The sequence below is a fragment of the Magnolia sinica genome, chromosome 18, assembly GCF_029962835.1.
Source record: "Magnolia sinica isolate HGM2019 chromosome 18, MsV1, whole genome shotgun sequence".
Taxonomy (NCBI): Eukaryota; Viridiplantae; Streptophyta; class Magnoliopsida; order Magnoliales; family Magnoliaceae; genus Magnolia; species Magnolia sinica.
Window position 1 is genome coordinate 16,121,030 of NC_080590.1, and position 21,872 is coordinate 16,142,901.

The 21,872-nt window shown below is 39.3% G+C and overlaps 1 protein-coding gene across 1 annotated transcript; it reads left to right on the forward strand.

Annotated features, from left to right (window-relative positions):
• Positions 1-9,837: 9,837 nt before the first annotated feature.
• Positions 9,838-18,082, forward strand: LOC131233815 (cytochrome P450 76T24-like). The gene is made up of 2 exons (XM_058230631.1): positions 9,838-10,819; positions 17,284-18,082. The coding sequence occupies exons 1-2, from the start codon at positions 9,932-9,934 to the stop codon at positions 17,884-17,886; spliced, it is 1,491 nt and encodes a 496-aa protein (XP_058086614.1). The 5' UTR covers positions 9,838-9,931; the 3' UTR covers positions 17,887-18,082.
• The last annotated feature ends 3,790 nt before the right edge of the window (positions 18,083-21,872 follow it).

Sequence of the window (21,872 nt, forward strand, 5' to 3'; positions counted from 1 at the left end):
TTATCCATCCGTGACACATCCCGTGTTCACTACCCGACGTTTGAGGCGTCTGAGTCTGGATTCCCAGTCTCCTTTACTGTAGAGAACTCGCGTTCTTCTTGCAAGAGCCTTGTTCCGATTGGAAGATAGCTTTCCTTGTAGAGTTCTTTTCTGGATTGCCTGACTGATCTGAGTTTCTGCTTCATCCTGCGGTTGGTCACCCTCCTTCTGTTTGGAGATGGGATCTGAACAGAGGTCCTTCCTGGATCTGACAACTGCTGTTTCATTTTCCTTATCTTGGTTTGGAAGAAAGGAGATAAATCAACCTCCAAGTGCTAGTCTAGCAGCCAGTCCCTTCTCAGTGGCGAGCGGAATCCTTCTGATAACTGAGAAACATCCTGCAAGACGTTTGAGGTTCCCAGAGTCTCAGTTGTGCCATCATCTAACTCAGCTCCTGGATCGTCAACTGAAGGAAGATCAGATTCCTTCCAAAGAAATATGTGCTCCCCGAGATTAAAGGGGGAATTACCCTCTGATCTAGCACACCTGTATCCATAATTTTTCATATTTTTGTTGCTGTGCTTTGGCCCCAATTCCACACCTTGTTGATTGACTCGATGGGAAGTTGTAGTTGGATCAGAGTCCACGAGGAAAAGCTCTCTGGATATATCCATCATCTCCCTCTGACGCTGAAGGTTGGGCTGATGCAAAGGACTGAGAGGCTGGCACTGTAGGATAGACGGGCTGGGACATGAGACAGGCTCATTTCCAGCAGCCCTACTTTCAGGAAGCAGATGGTGAATAGGATCGGTCAACATAGTTGATGCGGTAGTCGTGCCATCTGCAATGCAGGTAGGGGGAACACATTTTCCTGTCCTGATAAGCGGGTCAGGCAAAGTAGTAGTACCCGAACCCCGATCTGAGTTGAGATCTGTTCCAAGATCGAGCACCATTCCGGTCACAGTACATTCCTTCTTCCAGCTTTGGCAATTATTTGGATCTTGAATGACTTCTGCATCCGCTGGAGTAAGAAAGGCTTCTGCATCACTACCCTGGCTCCGATGAGAGATGAGGGCCGTTCCCATTGCCTGAGCTGTGCTTCGATTTGCAGTTACATTTCCATTTTCCTGGCACTGTCCTGGATCATGAGGAGCTGTTACCTGAGTTGTGCTTCTATTTGCAGTCGCATTTCCATTTTCCCGGCACTGACCTAGCTCGTTTCCTGCAGCCCTGCTGTCAGGAAACATGTGTTGAATAGGAACTGCTCGGCAAGTAGATGCAGCACTCTTGCCATCCTGGTTCTGATGTGAGCAGAGAGCTGCTCCCAATTCCTGAGCTGTACTTGTAATTGCAATTGCATTTCCATTTTCCTGGACTTGTCCTGGCGCTTGAGAAGCTGAAAAGTCACCACCCGGGTGCTGAACTGTAGCATGAGGAACTACCGTAATCTGATTTAAATGGGAACCATCCATTACCTTCTCATTCTCATTTGGATGAGCTGCGTTTTCAGTTGGAGCAAGTTGTTGTTAGACCCCACCTGAGTTCGATACTTCCGGAGGGTTATTTGATACTTGGGTTGGCTACACTTGAAACGCAGGCAACTAGAGATTGTACACATGGCACATATTAACTCAACTTAAACAGATTTAGCTATAAAATCCAATGTTTTTAGACACGGTTTCTTAAAATAGAACCCCTGTATACTTTTCATTTTAAAATGTCCTCCAATTTGATACTTTTCATTTTTGAATGTCCTCCAATTTGATAGTGGAATAATCTAATAAACGTGAAATTTGGTTCTTGACATATCTAAACTAGCACACATGATTTATATGGTTTAATTTGTCTATTTGTATATATGCAAAATTTAAGTAATTTGTAAGTGCATGTGTATCATCTGTCACACTCTTTGAGGGCATCAACGCCTTACGCTTAGCAAATATTAACTCAAATTAAATTGATTACCCTATGAAAACCAATGTTTTGGGACTTGCTTGTTGAAATAGGATCCTTTTTAATCATCTAACTAACGCCCTCTAATCTGATAGTTGGATGATCTAATAAGCATGATATTTGGTTTGCCTTATGGTACCATCCCTCCCAAGGGGATTTGAGTAGCAACCCCAACACTACCCAGCTAGGTGTTGTTGGGCATTGTGGGACTTACATTGATGTGTTTGTTTATGTCAACGTTGTCCATTTGTTTTGCCCACTCATTTTAGGACATGGGTTGAAAAATGAACTAGGTCTAGAAGCTCAAGTGGACCACACCACATGAGACAATGGGATAATGACACCCATTATTGGATCCTTCCTAGGGCCCACTGTAATGTTTATTTTCCATCAACCTGTGGACGAAGGGAAGACACAAATACTAGCTTGATCCATAAATTTTGTGACCGCCAGGAAATTTTTAGTAGTAGGCGTTCAATTACCACTATTTCCTGCAGGGTGGTCTACTTGAGCTTTTGATTGCTTCGTTTTTTAGTCCTGCCATAAAATGAGCTAGCAAAGTGGATGGACTGTGTGGGTAAAACACATACACCTTGGTGGGCCCCACAAAGCTGAACACCACTTCCCCAACCATCACGCTCCTAAATATGGATGCCATTGCCTGCGAGACCCTGCTGTAGGAAGTTCTCGTGCTCAAAAGCTAGGTGGGGCCCACCATGATGTTTGTGTGAAATCCACATATTATCTGTCAGCTGATGGACGGTCTTGATCATTGGGTTTCTAACTTGTCTTTGAACGGTGGAGATGGTCTCCTGAACGCATAGTTGGGATTTACACTAGGCTAGACTGAATGGGTTGGACTGGGTAAACAGACGTAAAGGAGCTGGACTCTCTCACTCAGACGGTACATTGTCTTTTGTTTCCTAGGATACGTTGTCACAACAATGCTTCACACTGTCGCCTTGGTATATGTGAGATCAATGTGAGACAGTTAGACATATTATATAAACATTAGTGATTAAAGGAAAGGCTGAGATGATTAAGCATCCAGATGGCTAGATTGATGGATCATGAGACTGGATGAATGAACGGCTTGGATGAAAAACTTATTGAATAAAACGTCTCTGGATAAGAGACTCCTCACGTCTCTTATTTTCTTTCTATATTCTTCCTTTCAAAAAAAAAAAAAAAAAAAAAAAAAAACTTGTAACGTGTCCAGCCACCCTACGCTGGATATATAACGCACGTTGTTGCCCTTTCCTCGGAAATCCCCCATTTTCTCTTAATAATCGGACCCCTCTTTGTTTTGGAAAGTGCACACACATGTGCGCTATGCGCATGCACCAGTACATGTGTGGTGCATGTCACATGTAGCATGTATAGCATGCTTATGTGTCATGTATGCTTGTGACCCAGGGAGAGTGTGAATAGATAAAGAAGAAGATTATTATCTTCCTAAGTGATTAAAACCTTAAATTCACAAGTAATTTCTTGAATTAGAAAGAAGAAGAAGCGCAGCAGTAGCAAAAACTCGAGTATTTTTATTGAATAATATCTAATATTTATAATTTTTTTTTATTACACTACTAATAAAGAAAATTAAAATAAATCTCTAATTTAAAATTTTTAACCATAATTAAAAGTTTACCAAAATAGTAAGTTTTTTCTTCTAAAAATAAAAAGTCCTTAATTAATCTTATAGGAGGATTCTGGTATGATTACAATTAATCTCTAATAAAAACAGAAATCTAAAACTCTAAAAAAAAAAAAATACAATAAAATTTTGAATTCTAAAAATAACAATTTTTTAATGAAAATTATGGTTTTGAATAGGAAGTGTACATTTCCGTGTGAAATGGATGGACGCAACCTAGATTGACCCAGAAGGCTTGTTATGGTAAAGATTGATAGGTCGTGCATCGATCCGTAGATAATATAGCCAAATCAAAAGTTATAGCCAGTTTATGATTCACAATTCAAAAGACAAATTTTCCCTATCCTAAATGAATTTCTTTGAACTGAATGTGCCTGGGGCCTAGTTACGTCATGCCTTAGGACATGACCGATTATGATATATTACTTCATCTTTTGCCGGGCCTTCTTTTGGTCATGCCATGCGACGAATGCATTTGCCAAGTCCTACATCAGTCCCATCCACTTGAAAATAACTTGTCATCAAATTATTCAACGGACTTGGCTCATGATATTCATACTAGCCTGTCACATTTAAAGTATGTGAGATCTATATGCCCTTGGGAAGATCAACATTATAGGCATTATTATTGATTTTCTTAAGGATCAAAATATGACATATCTTCTTATTTATCGGCTTATTATACGTCACAGTAAAAAAAACATCTTATTGTGTAAATGGATTAGCATGTTAGCATCTACTTCAAAGACCTTCTGACATCGACGTATATTAGCCTTTTCCTTGTATTTGATGTTAGATTTCAATAACTTTTTTTGAACATCGGTATGCACTATTACAATCTGATCTGTCATGTTTTCTGATAGAACACTCACAATCGGCAACTTAGATAAATGGACAATGTTGAATGAATATTTGGAAACTCGACCATACACAACCTTGAATTGAAATTTTCTGGTGGATAGAAAATGAGAATAACATGGTTGGCCCAAATTGGATACTTACTGTTATGGAAAATTTTGAGCCGAACTCAACAGAGGTAGACTTGGATCGGCTGATTGGGGAGCTATGCCAAGACAGGTATATTCCGACCTTAATTGAGGAAAGCCCGACTCGATCAGTGAAGGAGATCGTCATAGTGGGACAGGTGACAGAGGCCGATGAGCCGAGCAGAGCCTTGGACTGATAATAGTTCATCTGCACTGATCTAGTCATAACAATCTAGGTTGAGCTTCTAAGTTCTTTTGTAGAGCTTTGACGCCGACCTGGAATCCGGAAGAAGCCATTACACATCTTGCCCGATCACTACAACCAGACCCTTATCAGTAAGCGACTAAAGTCGACCCAATTACAGGCTCGGATTGTAAGGATCGGCTCGGATGAAGGAGCGTCCAATAATTACGCTCAGGAATCAACTCCAATAACACATGTCTGGAGCAACATCTGGTGGACGATCTCCAGGTAACGGCCAACATCAGCGCACACACCATTCTCGTTCAACGACAAGGTTCGTGCTAAGAATGACGGACATGTTCATCTCAGGAAAAATGTATAAATAAGGGACTCATTTGCATAAATAGGTACGCAATATCTAATATCCTAAGCCTACGCTACGCTACTTAGACCTAGATTCCTAGCCCGACTTTAGCATCAGAGGGTCCCCTGTTCTAGTTAGGGTCTCCTTTGTCCTTCTCCTTAGCAGACTTACAAGGCTCGACGCGAGTGTTCAGAGCTCGGCAAGGGTGATCCAGATTCTAGCATCAACACTTACTATTTTTGGCCAAAACACGAACTCTAGTAGGAATAGAGGTCATTTATAAAGAGTAACTTCACTATTTATAATAAATCACGTTTTTAAGGTGCTTGAGTTGGAGTCTAAGTCTAAAACTCAATCCTAGGTTTGAGTTCCTTATTTAAAGAGTTGTAATTTCATTTTTTATTTTACCATCAATCAAGTCATTTCAAATTATTCCTACTTTTATCCATCCTGGATTTGAGGAAACTCTGTGAAGAGTTTAAAGAGCTCTGTTCAAAGTAGTTATCCCCTAAGGAAGACGGTGATCGACCTCGTCACGTCTCTCCTTATGCCAATCACAATTATGAATTCAAAATTTGCGTTTGTAACCTTTCTTACATGTATGATATGCTTTTTACCAATTCACACATGTAGCTCACTGTGATATTTAAGTAAAATTCACCTCGATCATCATGTGCGTCACTCCATTTAGCCGTTATTGGGGGTGCCTCACGTGGAGGTGGGACTCACATGTATGGGCTTAAGTAATTTATTTTGCCGCATGTGTGAGGGTATTTTGATCTTTTGGACAAGCAAACTAAAATGAGAGAAAAACGGGGTTTTTTTTTTTTTTTTTTTTGTTTTGTTTTGTTTTGTTTTGTTTTGTTTAGAGAGAGTTCTAACAACAATTTGAGGGTTTTCTTTCTTGGAGAAAAAAAGGAGAGAGAAGAAGAGAGAAGAGTTTTTGTAAAAGCAAAAGAACAAGAGTCATTTACCACCAAAATCTTTGTATCCAGATTCGTGAGGAATCATCAATAATGTCGGTTTCTTCGATTATCTTTTCAAAGGGTTGTTTTGGAGATTTTCGACAATCCTTAGTTGTTGAGAAATTTCTTCTTTCATATTACTTGTGATACACTTTTGGGTGATGTAGTTTGAGTATTTAAGAAATGTCTTAACGATTGTACTTCCATTATTTCTATTATAATGGATTTATGTTAGATTATGTCCTATAGTTTTTCCCTTCACATTAGAGAGTTTTCCGCGTAAAAAAAAATATGTCTCTTGCATTTTACTAGTTTGACAATTTGCTTTCTTATGTTGGAAAATCTCATATATTGTTAATCCCATTGATTTGCACATAATTAAAAAGAAAATGTGTGGTTTTCCAATAACAGTAAGGCCCAAAAATTAGCTGAGTATGTGATGTAGGTAGATCATACAATTGGAAATAATATATGGGGTGTTCCTCTCTCAACTATTTTCCTTCATATATATGTCTCACTTAAATCATGGACTAGGTTGATTTTTGGGCCTTACAACTAAAATGAAGTGATACACCTAGTGGTTTGGGTGGATTAAACTTAAACATCACATTGGGCCCACCAATTCACAAAATCATATTAACACTATTTTCGTGCTGAAGAATTGAACCCAATCATGCCTAAAAAAATTCTCAGATATGGCTCACCATGATGTTTATATAAAATCCTCCCCGATCCCCAAGTACATCACCTCATTTTAGCTATATGGCCTACATGTTGGCTTGGCCCATGATTCAAGTGGGCAATAGAAAGGGAAGTAGTAATGCTAACCCTCCAAACCGTTTCCGTTTTGATGGCTCACTTGAATCAAGGATGGGCCTGATTTTTGGTATGAATGCTTATATTTTAATTTTGAATCTAACTATTGGAGTGAAGTTTATATAATCATCAAGGTGGGCCCTAAAAAAAATCAAGGGTGGGATGTCCCTCTCCCAATTATTTCCCTTCATATATCCCACAAGAATCACAGACTTACATGATTGATTTTTGGGCCTTGCAGCTAAAGTGAGCTGACGCATTAGGAGATTGAGGGAGAGCAGATTAGGTGGATCTCGAGATCCATCAAGGTGGGTGGGATCCTTGACTATGGGGCTCATCATTATGTATGTTTTTGATATCCATGTTGTCTATCTATTTTGAAAACTCATTTTAAATCATGATCTAAAAAAATGAAGTTGATCCAAATATCAAGTGGACCATAAATAAGAAAATAGTAATAAAGGACCATTAAAAACTTCTCATGGGCTACGAAAGTTTTGGATCAAGGTTTGTGACCTTATCAATGGGTTGGATGGCCAAAAAACATTTAGGGGACGTTTGGCACAGGGTATTAGATGGGATAGAATTGCATTTGGTCCCAGGATTTCCATGGATTTTGAAATGCACTACACATGTGGGCCTCACATTGATGCATGCGTTTATCCATGTTGTCCATGAATATACACTGTTTACACATGACATTCTGATTATATATATGTACAAGTGAACGACATCCATTGTGAATTTGGTCTGTTGATTACAATTCTATAGTCCACCAAACATGATTTTTCTTAATATATATGGTGTTTTCCAATTGCAAAAATTTTATCCCAAACATGGGATTGGATGGCTACAATACAATGGTATTTCCAAACATGCAATCATTATACAATAATGATGTTAATCACATCTAATACAATTCAATACCATTCAATTCCACGACCAAACGTGCCCTCAAGTGGCCCTCATGAAGTTTTAAAATCACCTTGTTACTTGTGGTATGGAACACCAAAGATTTGGATATGCTTCAATTTTGGGATGATGCCCTAAATTGTTGATGATGTGAATGTAAGGCACATAAGTCGGCTCCGCAGTTAGGGATCCACCGAGGGGGATTCACTCAGGTGCCTAGAGCAGAGCTTGTCTAATGGCTCATTATCATTTTTAAGTGTTTGTTTAGTAAAGAATTATGTCAGGTGAATCAAGAGTTAAATAAACTTACCAAAGGAGATAGAATACAATATAATGACTACATTTACACACTCCATGGCCATTGTTTTTATTTTTTAGTTTTTTGTCAGTTAAAGGTGAAACAAACAATGTTACAAAATCATTATATTTTTTAGGGTGAAATAAGAAATCTAACAAAATTATCCTCAAAAGCATGTGATTCACATGTTTGTTCCACAGTAAATAGAAAAATCTTTTCGCTTTCGTCACTTTTTTTTTTTTTTTTAAATGAAGATGAATTTCATTCCAACAATAGATATACGTCCCGATATACATTCGGGCTGCCCCTAGAGAAAAAGACTTGGGAGAAGCATATCATATAAAACGTAAAGGGAAAAACAGGGGAAAGAGGAAAACAGGAAAAGATGGCAAGTAGGCCCGGTGCTATTCGAGTGCCTGGCCCCCGACTTGGCTTTGTCCAAGAAAAGAAGCCCACTAATCTCGGTAGGGAGCTGGAAAGGAAGGGAGATAAAATCACCTATTTTTCGTAATGTATTTTACGTTTCTGCGGTGCCAACCGACAAAAAAAATCAACCTTTGGCCTGGATCCGTTGATTTTGGGACGCAGATTTCCTAGAAAGCCTCTGGCATGAAGTTCACGAGGTGCTAATTGGGGCCCACCTTGATGTTTGTGAGTAATCTATCCCATTCATTCATTTTGCAAGTTCATTTTAAAACATGTGACAAAAAATTGAAGTGGATCCAAAACTCAAGTTAACTGAATGAGAGGAAATAATGTATACTCAATAACCACCGTTGACACATTTGTATGTCCCACAAAAGTTTTGTATCAAGCTGAGTTTTTCATTTTTTTTCACTTCATCCTAATGGGATTAATCTTATAAATGAGATGAATGATGTATAAACATCAAGGTAGAGTAATCTTATAAATGAGATGAATGGGGCATGAACATGAAGATAGAGTTGGGAAGGTTTGTTTGGGCGGCGGGATTAGAAGGGATGGTGGGATGGGATTCTAAAAACATAATTATTAAACCGTTCATTTGTTTTGTAACCTCATTTTATGGCATGCGCCTAAAAATAAGGTAAATGCAAGACTTATCCATCATCATTTGAAATCACTGAGAATAACATACGTGTTATATTAAACCGTTCATTTGTTTTGTAACCTCATTTTATGGCATGCGCCTAAAAATAAGGTAAATGCAAGACTTATGTGGTCCCAAAGAAGTTTTCAATGGTAAGTATTCAATCCCCATTGCTTTCTATGGTAGGGTCCACTTGAGCTTTAGATTTACCTGATTTTTTGGCCCATGCTCTAAAATAATATTGATAAATGGGTGGACGGTGTGGATATAGTCCACACATCATGGTGGGACCTACACAACTTGCTAACATTGAGTGAAATTGGCACGGACCAATGCAATTCCATTTAATGTAATTCCAAGCTTTTCCATTCTTTCCAAACATATGGAGAATTGGCACAGAACCAGATGAATCCCATCCCCCCCCCAACAGGCCCTAACTGTTTTACTCGCGAGACTCAGTTTGGTTTTGAATCCGTCTCGCTTGTCGTAAATGAGCGTAAAAAACATTGCGGTGGGAACCGCCTAGTCTGAGTTCTCCCCAGCACAGAGGGCTTTTGCGGTGGCCGGCTTCGTGATTATCGTGTTGTGTGTTGTCACAGCTCACTTTATTGACCGAAGCCTTCTATTCGTCTCGCCCACTGAGAAGGCTTACGAGTTCCGACGAGAAAATTGAGAATAAGAATAACAGACGAGTCTATATTACCGGAGTCATGCAGTGCATCATTACTCTTACCCTTTAGACAGAAGGAGAATGGATCACTACACGCTAGCGTCATGCATCTCCCTCATCTTAATCCTGTGGCCATGCATCCACCTTCTCCTCCTTGCAAGAAGGAGGTCCTGTTCGATCCAACTCCCACCAGGCCCAGTCCATCTTCCCATCGTTGGCAACCTCTTCAAACTCGGTAACAAACCCAACGAGTCACTCTCTGAGCTCGCCAAAACATATGGCCCGCTAATGACTCTAAGGCTCGGTCGCGTGACGACGGTTGTCGTTTCCTCCACCAATATGGCCAAAGAGATCCTCCACAATCATGACCAGGCCTTCGCCGCCCGATCCATCTCGGATGCAGTTAAGGCAGCTAGTCACAATGAGTCGTCGGTCATTTGGTTACCGTCGAATTCCCAATGGCGGAAGCTCCGAATGATCTTCACCACACAAATGCTGACCACCAAGAGACTCGATGCACACCAAGGCCTTCGGCATAAGAAGGTGCAGGAGCTCGTTGCGCATGTGCACAGTTCATGTATGGCGGGACGTGCGGTCGATATTGGGCAGGCCGCTTTCGTTACCACCCTTAATCTGATAACGAACACGGTCTTCTCCACTGATCTGATCCAGCACGGTTCTGATTCCGCACAGGAATTTAAGGATCTGGTGTGTAGTATAATGGAGGAGGTTGGGAGGCCGAATCTCGTCGACTGTTACCCGATTCTTAAGTGGGTGGACCCGCAAGGCATAAGGCGTCGGATTACGGCTCATTTTAAAAAATTGCATGGACTTTTTGATAGGATGATTGAGGAGCGTCTAACGGCTCGAGAATCGTCTGATTCTGCTTCTAAAAACGATATTCTTGATGCGATTCTCGATAGAAATGGCTTCGACCTCGGCCTTGATGAGATCAGAGCTCTACTTGCGGTATGATTTTTATTTCCTTTGTAGCTGGTTTTCATGTATTGTGTTGCAGGGTCACGGAGAGTGTCGGACATGGTTTGATCACCGTCCATCTGCTGGGCTAGCTATATGATATATTAGCCGGAAGTGGATTGCGTGGTGCACGACCTCCTTCGCGTGTTGACGTAACAAAGTTCTGTAGGCCCCACTGTGATGTATGTGTTATATCTTCACCGATCATCCATTTTGCGAGATCATTTAATGACATGAGCTCAAAAATAAATCAGATCCAAAGCTTGAGTGGACTACATCACAGAAAGCAGTGGAGACAATGATTCCCACCGTTTGAAACACTTTTAGGGCCAAAATAAATATCGTATTGATCCAAAACTTTAGTGACTTTTGTGACCCCAAAAAGTTTTGGTCGTAAGAGTTAAATCTCCGCTGCTTTTCATGCAGTGATCCACTTGAGCTTTGTATCTGTCTCAATTTTTTATAGCTCTACCTTGAAAATGATCTCACAAAATGGATAAAAAGTGTAGATATAAGACTCACATATACGGGGGCCAAAGGAACTTAGTGAAGTTAACACACTACAGAGGTCTTTTCCATAATCTGGATAGACAGCCCGTTGTGTGCAGATTTACAAGCAGGATAATCTGTAAATTAAGTTATATATATGTTTTTATTTTTTTACCGCGGGTGTAAGATCCGGATTCATATACCCACAAATGCTGTCCCAAGGAATCAGATTGCACGGTGTTTTACACACCACCCACCTAACCACCCAGACATCACCAAGTTTTGTAGGCGCCATCACGACAGATTTGTTACATGACACCGTACATTTGGTGAGATAACTTTAAAACATGGTCCTAAAATTGAGGAAGATTCAACATTGTGGTGAAATCCTTCCATTGTATGAGTGCATGTGTGTAGAGGTACGAGGGTGTGTTAAAAAAGAAAGGAAAATAAAATAAAAGAAAAGAAAAGAAAAAAACCAAATCTAAGTGGATCATGCCATAGGAAGCAGCGGGATTACATGCCTGCCATTGAAAACTTTTCGAGGGCCATGAGTTTTGGATTAAGCTAATATTTTTTATTTTTACTTTAACTAGTTTGTCTAACATTATAAACATGTTAGGGGGCAGATAAACCCAATTACATACTTTAAGAAGGTTTCAACAGTGGGTATCATTGTCCGGTTATTTTTTGTGGTGTGGTCCATTTAAGTTCTGGATTTCATAGGTTAAATGCCTGCCATTAAAAACTTTTGGAGGGCCATGAGTTTTGGATTATGATAATATTTGTTATTTTTACTTTAACTAGTTTGTCTAACAGTATAAGCATGTTAGATGTTAGATGGCAAATAAACACAACTCTAGGAAGCTTTCACCGATGGGCATCATTGTCAGGCTATTTTTTGTGGTGTGGTCCATTTAAGTTATGGATTTCATATGTTAAAATGATCTCGTGGGGGTGGCTAACAGTAAAGTATGAACAGTGGGGTGCAGTAACAAGCTAGCAAAAAATAAAATAAAAAAATAAAAAAAAGTTAAATAATCTTGTCAAATGTAGGGACACATGCAACACGGTGGTATGCACGTGACTTGGTGACGTCAAAACAACACCACCTTACTTTACCACTTATGAGGGATATTTGATTGTCCCGTTACTCTCGTACTCGGTTACGATAACAATGATAGCAACCTCACCGAAATCAAATCATATCGCATCATGTCTACTCAAAGACATTGGATGTTACAATGCATAATTCAAGTCCCCGTCGGGATGCAGTCACCAATAATCGATTTATGAAGTAGGATCTGTACGATATTAGTTTTTCAATTTTTATTTATTTTATTTATTATTATTATTATTTTGGGCTTTTCCCACGGAGATGAATCCACCGTGTCAACCGCCATTGGTGATGAGCCCGTCTTGAGTCTTCCGATGGAGAATCTTGACCGTGCATGAAGAGCCCTGTAGAATAGCCTACGATACAAAAGCTACGCCAGCTAAACGGTTTACCCTTCTTCCTCCTTGCTAATACGGCCAACTATAATTTTTATGTAAGGGGAATAGATGCGTGCCCGGCCTCCCCAGACACGGTGCAGCCTTGAGGCGCATCTTGTGCTAGATCTGTATTACGGAACTAACGGATTCTACATCTATGCAACAATAAAAGAGATTTAACACTGTAACATAAAAGGTGTATATGATTAATTTAGAAGGCATCAATAAAAGAGATTCAATAACATAACCTAAAAGGCCTACCTGATTAATTACGAAGACATTCCGAAAACTCAATGTCGCCGACGAGAATCTTAATCTTCCGCACCTCACATATTTAAAAAAATCTTCACTGAAACTATATTTTTTCACTTGTATTAGTGAGGGGACCAAGACATCTATTTATAGAAAAGAGGGTAAGAAACTTACCCATCACACTTCTCCCTTTTGAGGTCTCCACACCGTATGTTTTCATATCCGGCTTAATAATCGTGTATAGGGATAATGGTTCAAGCATCCCGCACCAAACCTATTTATAATAATTACAACTATAGTGGGGCCCACTGAATTGCTCAATCTGAATAATCCAATGGTCAAATCTAAACCGATGATCATGTGTGGCCCACCTAATGGAGTCTTACATTTTGTTATATGTATAGTGTATCTATGCTATCCTTCCATTTTACGGATTATTTTAGGACATAAGACCAGGAATGAAGCAAATCCAAATCTCAAGTGGACCACCCTAGAGGAAACAATGCTGATTGTCCTTTAAAAGCTTCTTGTGAGATACAAAAGTTTTAGATGTAACTGATATTTTCTTTTTCCCTTCATTCATGTCCATGCAACCTTATCAATAGGTTAGATGGTGAATAAACATTATGGTGGGCCTTAGGAAGTTTTAACGGTGAGCTTTCAATCACCATTGTATCCTGTGGGGTGGGTCACTTGAGCTTTATATCTTCTTCATTTTGTACTAATGCCCTAAAATAAGCTAGGGCATTTGTTTAAGCCTACCAATTTTTGTGGCATTTGGCAATACTATGAGGCTAGTATGGTCAAAATCCTGTTCTTTTCCTGCAGCTTGCTATATTAAATTTGCACCATTTAAAAAATAGTGGTGACCCATCATGTTGAACTGATGGACAGCTATGTAGAACATCTCTTAAATATTATCACACTGGTCAAGCAATTGTAACTATCTAATTAATCGCTATGAAATGTATCATTAAAAGTGAAACAGTGAGCGGTCCAAATTTGAAAGGAAAATCAGATGACCTGACATTACAACTTCTAGGTAATGCTCCATAAAAAGTTCAGTGAACATGGACAGTCTAGATTGACGTTAGACTATACCATCAACATGCTTAAAAATTCGCCACAAATTTTAATTGGTGCAAAACTACTACAAATTTTTTTTAGAAGGTATAGGAAAATGATTTTATTGTTGCAGAATTATAGTTTCATGCTGGATCCAGTGCATGTGGGCCCATGGTTCAATGATGGATATGATGGGCCCCAGCCTGGATATCTTCAAGATATGAAGGCGTCTCCTCTGATATCTCTGATATGGTGTCCTAATAATTCCATCATTGGCCAATTTTATCATAAAGGACATCTTTGGAGAAAAGTAGTGGATGGGAAATACTTCCAAGGAAATGTGGGTTTTTTTTTTTTTTTGGCACCTCATATTTTCAAATCCGTATTGTCGTTAAAAAAAGTCATAAAAATATTTCCTTTTCCTCTCCTTAAAATAAAAAATAAAAAATCATTCCCATGTATTTCTTGAAATTTCACTTTTAAAGAAAATGTTGCTCTCTCCTTTTATTTTTCAAGCTTCCAAAGAAATGAAAATATAGATTTTATAAATCTATGAACTCATTAAATTCATGAATTTATATAGGTTTGCTTGTTTGAATTCCAAGACATTGGTAAATACCCTGCAAAAGGGGAAATAATTATTTCCTAGTGCATTTACAACATTTCACTCATAATTGATTTGATTACCTACTTTTTTAACACGAAAATTGAGAATATTGCAAAATAAGTATGGGTCCTACTATGATGCATTTCGCTTATCCATACCGCTCGTCCATTATGTCAGCTGAATTTATGGCATAAGGTAAAAAATAAGGCATATCCAAGGCTCTGGTGGACCACGCCACAGAAAAAAGTAAATCATACACTTACTATTAAAAACTTTCAAAGGCTACTGTTTCTTTTGGTGTGGGCCACTTGAGTATTGGATTTACATGATTTTTTTACTTATATCTCAAAATGTTGTGGTAAAACAGATGAATGGAACAGATATATCATATACAGTATCGCCAGGTTTAAAAATTTTAACTAGCACTTTTGAACTGGTTTCCTAGACAAAAATTTTCAAAATTTTCCAAACAGGTGAAAGTATTATAATTAACCATTTACTAGGTATTTGCACTTGCACTAAAAAATCAAACAAGCTCTTAAATTTGGTAAATCCCAACTCCAATTATTTGGTAAGAAGGTTGCAAATTCTTGAATTTGGATGCATTTATGGCAACGTGAGGGTATTCATTGTAATATTGCTTTTAAATGAGTCATTCGGGCTGTTTGAATTTCTAATTATACTTGGAATCTAAAGTAAATAGGTAATAATTATTTACCTCTATATTTCGAGCTATGTTTCAGGAAGTGATATTGCCAGCCTTACGACACCAGTCACGTCACCAAGGAGTAAAATATAAAATGGTGAAGCCCACCTTGATGTATGTGTCCTATATATCTACACCGCACGTCCCTTTGGCCAGCTCATTTTAGGACATCTTCAGAAAAATGAGGTAGATCCAAAGCTCAAGTAGACCACACTAGAGGAAACAGTTTTCTGCTGTTGACATCTTTTAGGAAAACTGTTTCATGAAGTGTGGTCCACTCGACTTTGAATCTATCTCATTTTTGGGCTCATGCCCTAAAATGTAATATTAAAATGCATGGATGGTGTGGATAATTCACATACATCTTTTTGGGGCCCATAAATTAAATTCAGTATTAATAAGGCTTTTTCTCACTAATTTTCGAGACGATTACTTACCAATCTTTATACGAAGCAGTTGTGGTAAATTGCCTTCCAAATTCATGTGAATACCCTGCAAATAGCCCACTATTACAGTTTCACCTGCTTGGAAATCTCAGGGTGTTCCTGCTTTGAAAAAGGGTCCAAAATGATTGGCACAAATTTGTAAGCCCCATAATCATGTATATGACATATCTACATCGTCCATCCATTTTACTGTAACATTTTGAAGCATGAACCGAAAATTGAGAAAAATCCAACATTCAAGTGGCCCACACCAAAGTAAATAGTGGCCCTAAGAAGTTCTTAACAATAAATGTTTGATTATATTTTTACTGTGGCGTGGTCCACTTGAACTTTGAATCTGTCTCATTTTTTGGCTCATGTCCTAAATTCAGTTGGCATGATGGATGGTCGGTGTGGATAATCCACATACATCATGATGGGCCCCCTATATCTGGCAGCCTCTTCCATTTTTGGGTTGAAAAAAAGTAGGAGTCAAATCACCGTAAGCAACGATGAAGGTAAGTACCAAGGAAATAATTATTACCCATTTTCACTGCATTTACACCTACTTGAGAAAATCAAACACGCACCTGGTGTTTTTCCTTTTCCCATGTCGATATTTGAATCCATGGATCTATCAGGCACGGATTTGAGAAATCCATGAATATAAGAAATCCTGAACAAATTAAAACACAGATAAGAGAGATTTGAAATCCATAAATCCTTCTAATCCTTGCCCCTGCTCACTCACTCCAAGGCTAGTACATGTGTTTGTGAGTCCAACACATGTTCTAGTGCTCTCCAGGTATGGTGAGTTATAGTGCTACTAGTTTGGTTCATCCAATAACCGATCTGAACGGTTTAATATGTACACTAGACACCACTAGGCAAAAATTGCAATAATTTGTTGATCTTAATCATCTTTGGCTTTATTAGCTAAAGCTATCCTTTTCCACGTCATTGATGGGATGCTTTCTTAACAAATTTCCTAAGAAATATATGGGTCAAATTATTGATTGGATATATTTTGTTGCGAGCGATCTTGACCATCCAAACTAAAGGCCATTGATCAAATGGATAATGTTTGTTAGATTATCATGATGTTTGCATGGTAGCCCACCAAATGTGTGCTGTACCTAATGGACAGCCTATATCAATGGATGACTACCTAAGTGTCCAATGCACAACTAGAAGCTATAGCGCCACTGGAGCCTTTTCTCCGTCTCATGTTTTAATACACACCACTGTGGCCTCTCTCTCTCTCTCTCTCTCTCTCTCTCAATATACACTTGCACAAACGCTTATACAACCATTCAGTGTGGGAGATTTCCCAACATATCAATTCAACCATGGGCCCACCTATACAAACCCAAGGCCATGAAGAGATTCTTTTTCTAACAACAAATCCATCTGTTAGGACATATTTGTAGCAGGGAGTGACACAAGCTCAACCACCGTCGAATGGGCAATGGCTGAACTACTCCGCAACCCAAATGCAATGACAAAGGTCCGCTCGGAGCTCGCACACATCATTGGCCTAGACCGTCCAGTTGAAGAGCCAGACATCACTAGGCTCCCGTATCTCCAAGCAGTCGTGAAGGAAACATTGCGCCTGCATCCACCAGCTCCACTCATCCCTCGACGAGCTGAAGCTGACGTGGAAATCCATGGTTTTGTCATACCCAAACACACCCAAGTGCTCGTAAACGCATGGGCCATTGGCAGAGATGCCGACATCTGGTCTAACCCTACTTCATTCTTCCCGGAGAGGTTCTTAGACTGTGACATTGATTTTAAAGGCCATCATTTCGAACTTATACCATTTGGGGCAGGTCGTAGGGTATGCGTAGGCTTGCCACTTGCCTATAGGATGGTCCACCTAATGTTGGCTTCGCTTCTACAACTGTTTGATTGGAAGCTTCCAGATGGTATAGAACCGACGGATGTGGACATGCATGACAACTTCGGCATCACGTTACATATGGCTCTGCCATTACGTGCCATACCTACCAAAGTTTGAGTATGATTTGTGAATGATTATGGACCATGTGCTATTACTTTCTGTAATGGACTCTTAAGAGTTTGTATTGCCTCCATTCCTACTCAGGATTCAGTGTGCTGTCGTCCACTTGCTCACGCGATAATGTTTTGATGATATATATATGAACTGTTTGTATTCTCGTTTATACCATAAATAAGTTATTATCTTGTGATTATGCTTCAGTGATTATCCTAACCTTTTACCTTTTTAATATGAGCCGTTTTTTCATTGTTCTAAATTCTTTTGCAAATGGCGTGAGCTTCTGACACGGTTTGCGCACCATAAATTTCATGCTGCTTACGTTATATACAGTAGTATAATATATATCCACCGCACAATTCACATGAGACTGAGCAAACCTATTTCATTTAAAAGTATTTTCATTGAAAATTTCTTAAGATTTCTAAGTTTTCGGGAGGAAAAAGCCCTTAACTTTCACGGAGTCGCATAACAATCTATTTGAGCAAAATGAACAAAATACCTTTCATCCATTTAATTTTTTCACGGGATCACAAAGTGATATAGAGAGGGCTGCAGAAACATTTTTGGCACAACTAGACTGAGAGAATCCCAATCCCAAATGGAAGTGGACTTAGGCCCCATTTGTTAAATCTGAAGTCTAAAGACTGAATCGGAAATCTGAAGCCTGAATTTGAAATTTAAAGCCTGAATCTGAAATCTAAGTAAAAAAAAAAAAAGAAAAGAAAAAAACTTGTTTGATAATTATGGCATAAGTCTAAAAATTAAGTACTAAATCTGAAACAAATTGTTTGTTAACAAACATCTTAAATGTCTAAAACACGTTAAGTTGATACCCCTATCTCTCGTTTGGAAATGTTTTACATTATAATGAAATTATTTTTTATTAAATGAAAATAAAATCATTATATTTAATTCAAATAAATTAAAATACTTAATAAAAAATTAAAATATCATCATAAGGCACTCAAATCCTCTTAGCGAAAAGATTGTTGTATAGGATTGAATACCAGTAGCAACAAAACCTTCAAATAAGGCTCACCTTATATTTATATTGTATCCAAACCGTTTATAAGGTCATTCCCAATTGGATGAAGTGAAAACAACTAAAATATTTATATATGCTATGCAAACTGTTTATTAGGTCATTCGCAAATAGATGAAGTGAAAACACCTAAAATATAGCCTGATACAAAACTTTTGTAGCCTATTTAAGTTTATTTTCCATCCAATATGTTCACAAGGTTACAAATACCTGTATAAAGAGGAAAAAAATCATATTAATCCAAAACTTTTATGACCCCAAAAAGGGTTTCAATGGTAGATGTTCAATCTCCTGCGGCTTTTTGCAGCTTATCTTTCGTCTCAAGCTTTAATACGAGCTCGCCAAATGGATGGATGGTTTGGATATAACACATACCTTATGATGGGACTCATAGAACTCACTGACGTCAATACACCAGCTACATAGCTGGTGTGAGGTACACCAACCAATTCGCATCCTACATCTGATGAGTTGAATAGCGAGATTCACTACTGAAGTGACGTTATCAAGTTCCATGGGCCCACTATGATGTATGTGGGCCCACTATTATGTATGTGTTTTATCTACACTGTTCATCTATTTGGAGATTTAATTTCAGAGCATGAGTTAAAGAATAAGGTAGATCCAAATATGTAGTTGACCTCTCCACAAAAAACAGTGGGGAGATTGATGCCTACCATTGAAACCTTCCTAAGGCTCACCGTGATTTTTATTTAAAGTCCAAACTTTTCACAAGTTAACACAGACATGAAAGAAGGGATAAAACAAATATCAGCTCAATCAAAAAAAAATTGGGCCTATTTAAGTTTTTAATGGTGGGTGTCACTCTCCCCACTGTTTTCTGTGGTGAGGTCCACTGGAGCTTTGGATTTGACTCATTCTTTGAATCTTTACTTAAAATTATATTTCCAAATGGACGGACGGCGTGGATACAAAACATACATCATGATGGGGCCCACATAACTTGGTGACGTAACTTTAGTAGTGAGTCTCGCTACTCAACTTATCAGTAGGGGTGTACATCGAGCCGAACCGAGTCCAGTTGACCTCAGCTCAAATTGGTTCGGTCACCAGGCACACCCAGCTTGAACTCGGCTCAGCTCGGTGACCGAGCCAACATCTCCAGCTTGAGCTCGGCTCGGTGAGCAATCGGACCAGTTTGAGTCGAGTTCGAGCCAGTTTCGAGTTTCAAGCTTTCGAGCCGATTGTCACAAATCCCTTGTGCGTCGTCGTGAACAAATCTCAAAATTTCCTAAACCCATTCCCATTTCACAATCCAATTCGAAACCCTAGTCCTAAAACCCTAATGTCTCATCTAGCCCAACCACCATCATCGCTAGCTAACACCGCCGAACCCTAATCGCCATCATCACCGACCGAACCGTCCATGCACGCCTTAGAGCCAATCCCAAACCCTTGCTTCTACTTTGTCTACGCTCAAATCATCAGCCCCCAGCCTCAAAACATATTCCCTTCCAAAGTCCCTATCTGAAACCTCAACGACAACCCATTTTCTTCCCAAAATTGCCACTACCATTGCATCCCCAAACCCATTTCAAACCCCAACATTCAGACATCTTGTCTTGTCCAATGAACCTTATCAGCACAGAAAAACTTCTTCACTCCCCAAGTATAGGGTTGTGATGTAGTAATAAACTCGGTAAGACCGAGGTCGAATCCACAGGGAGTACTGTACGTTATCCGAAACCAAGAAGAACTAGAACTAGGCTAAGATGTGATCTAGAAATTAAGGAATAATTATGGAAAAATTATCTACGACTTTTAGGAATTCAGAGAAAAGAAAACTAGGGATTCAGAGGATCCACTTGTAGAGATCAGGGAGATCGTATGCCAGGATCACAAATTATGGAAATTTACTGTACTGCCATTGATATAGGTTTCAAGAGATGAAGAATGGATGAATTAGAATGGATTCCATCACCAAACCATGCCCATGAGACAAAGCAAACAACAGAATTAATCTAACTACCAATCAATCAACATGATTATGAAGGTTAGGAGAGGTACTGTCATCCTTGCCCAGGAGACGATGGTGAACAACAGGGCTTCCTGACGTCATAAACATCCAAAAACAAAGAAAAAGAGATATTCAAAGCCATTGCAGACCCATTGTAATTTCATTCACAACAGACCATTAAAGACTATCAAAACTATTCCTTGAAAAATCAACTTAAACTCAGTTCAGAAATTTTAATTAAGTGCATATAATTAGACTCTCCCATCTCGCTACAGGCTTCACCTCTTAGCCCTAGCTAAGAGGTTTAGCCTAGTATGATCATGTTAGAACCTCTTAAACAAAGTAAATAAACAGAAAAAAATAGAAAAGAACAAGAAGGAAGGAGAAGAACAGATCCAGCCTTCCCACTCAGCAGCAGCCGTAGCTCCCTGTCTCTTTTCTTTCTTCTTTCAATCCTCCCTTCGTCCTCGTTTCTTCCTTTCTTCCTCGACGTGCAGCAGCGACTGAAACCGCCAGCCTTCTCTTCAACGTGCAGCAGCAACTGAAACCGCCAGAAACTTGTTCAACGTGCAGCAGCAAAAATACTCCTGCTCCCCTTTTCTTCCCCCCTTTTCTCCAAACCGAGACCTCCTTTTAAAGATGAACAGCCTCCTCCCAGAGCTGCTGACGAGTCCCGAACGGAATAGGTTGCGGAGCCCGTTTTTTACGCAGCCAGCTTGCATACGAACGCAAAACAGTTGCGTTTGAATGGATTTTGAGATGGCGGAACGTCCTAAATTCCATTTTTTTTCTTCTTGGTTGGGGAAAAGACCCACTTATAAGGATTTTGGCCGGTTTGGATCGGCAATCCGACAGTGATAGAGATCACAGTATACCCCACAAGCTCCAGTTTTTACGGTCGTGCGCGGGCTGCGTAAACAGAGCCCGGATTTTAGACGCTGGACTCTCGGTGGGACCCACTTA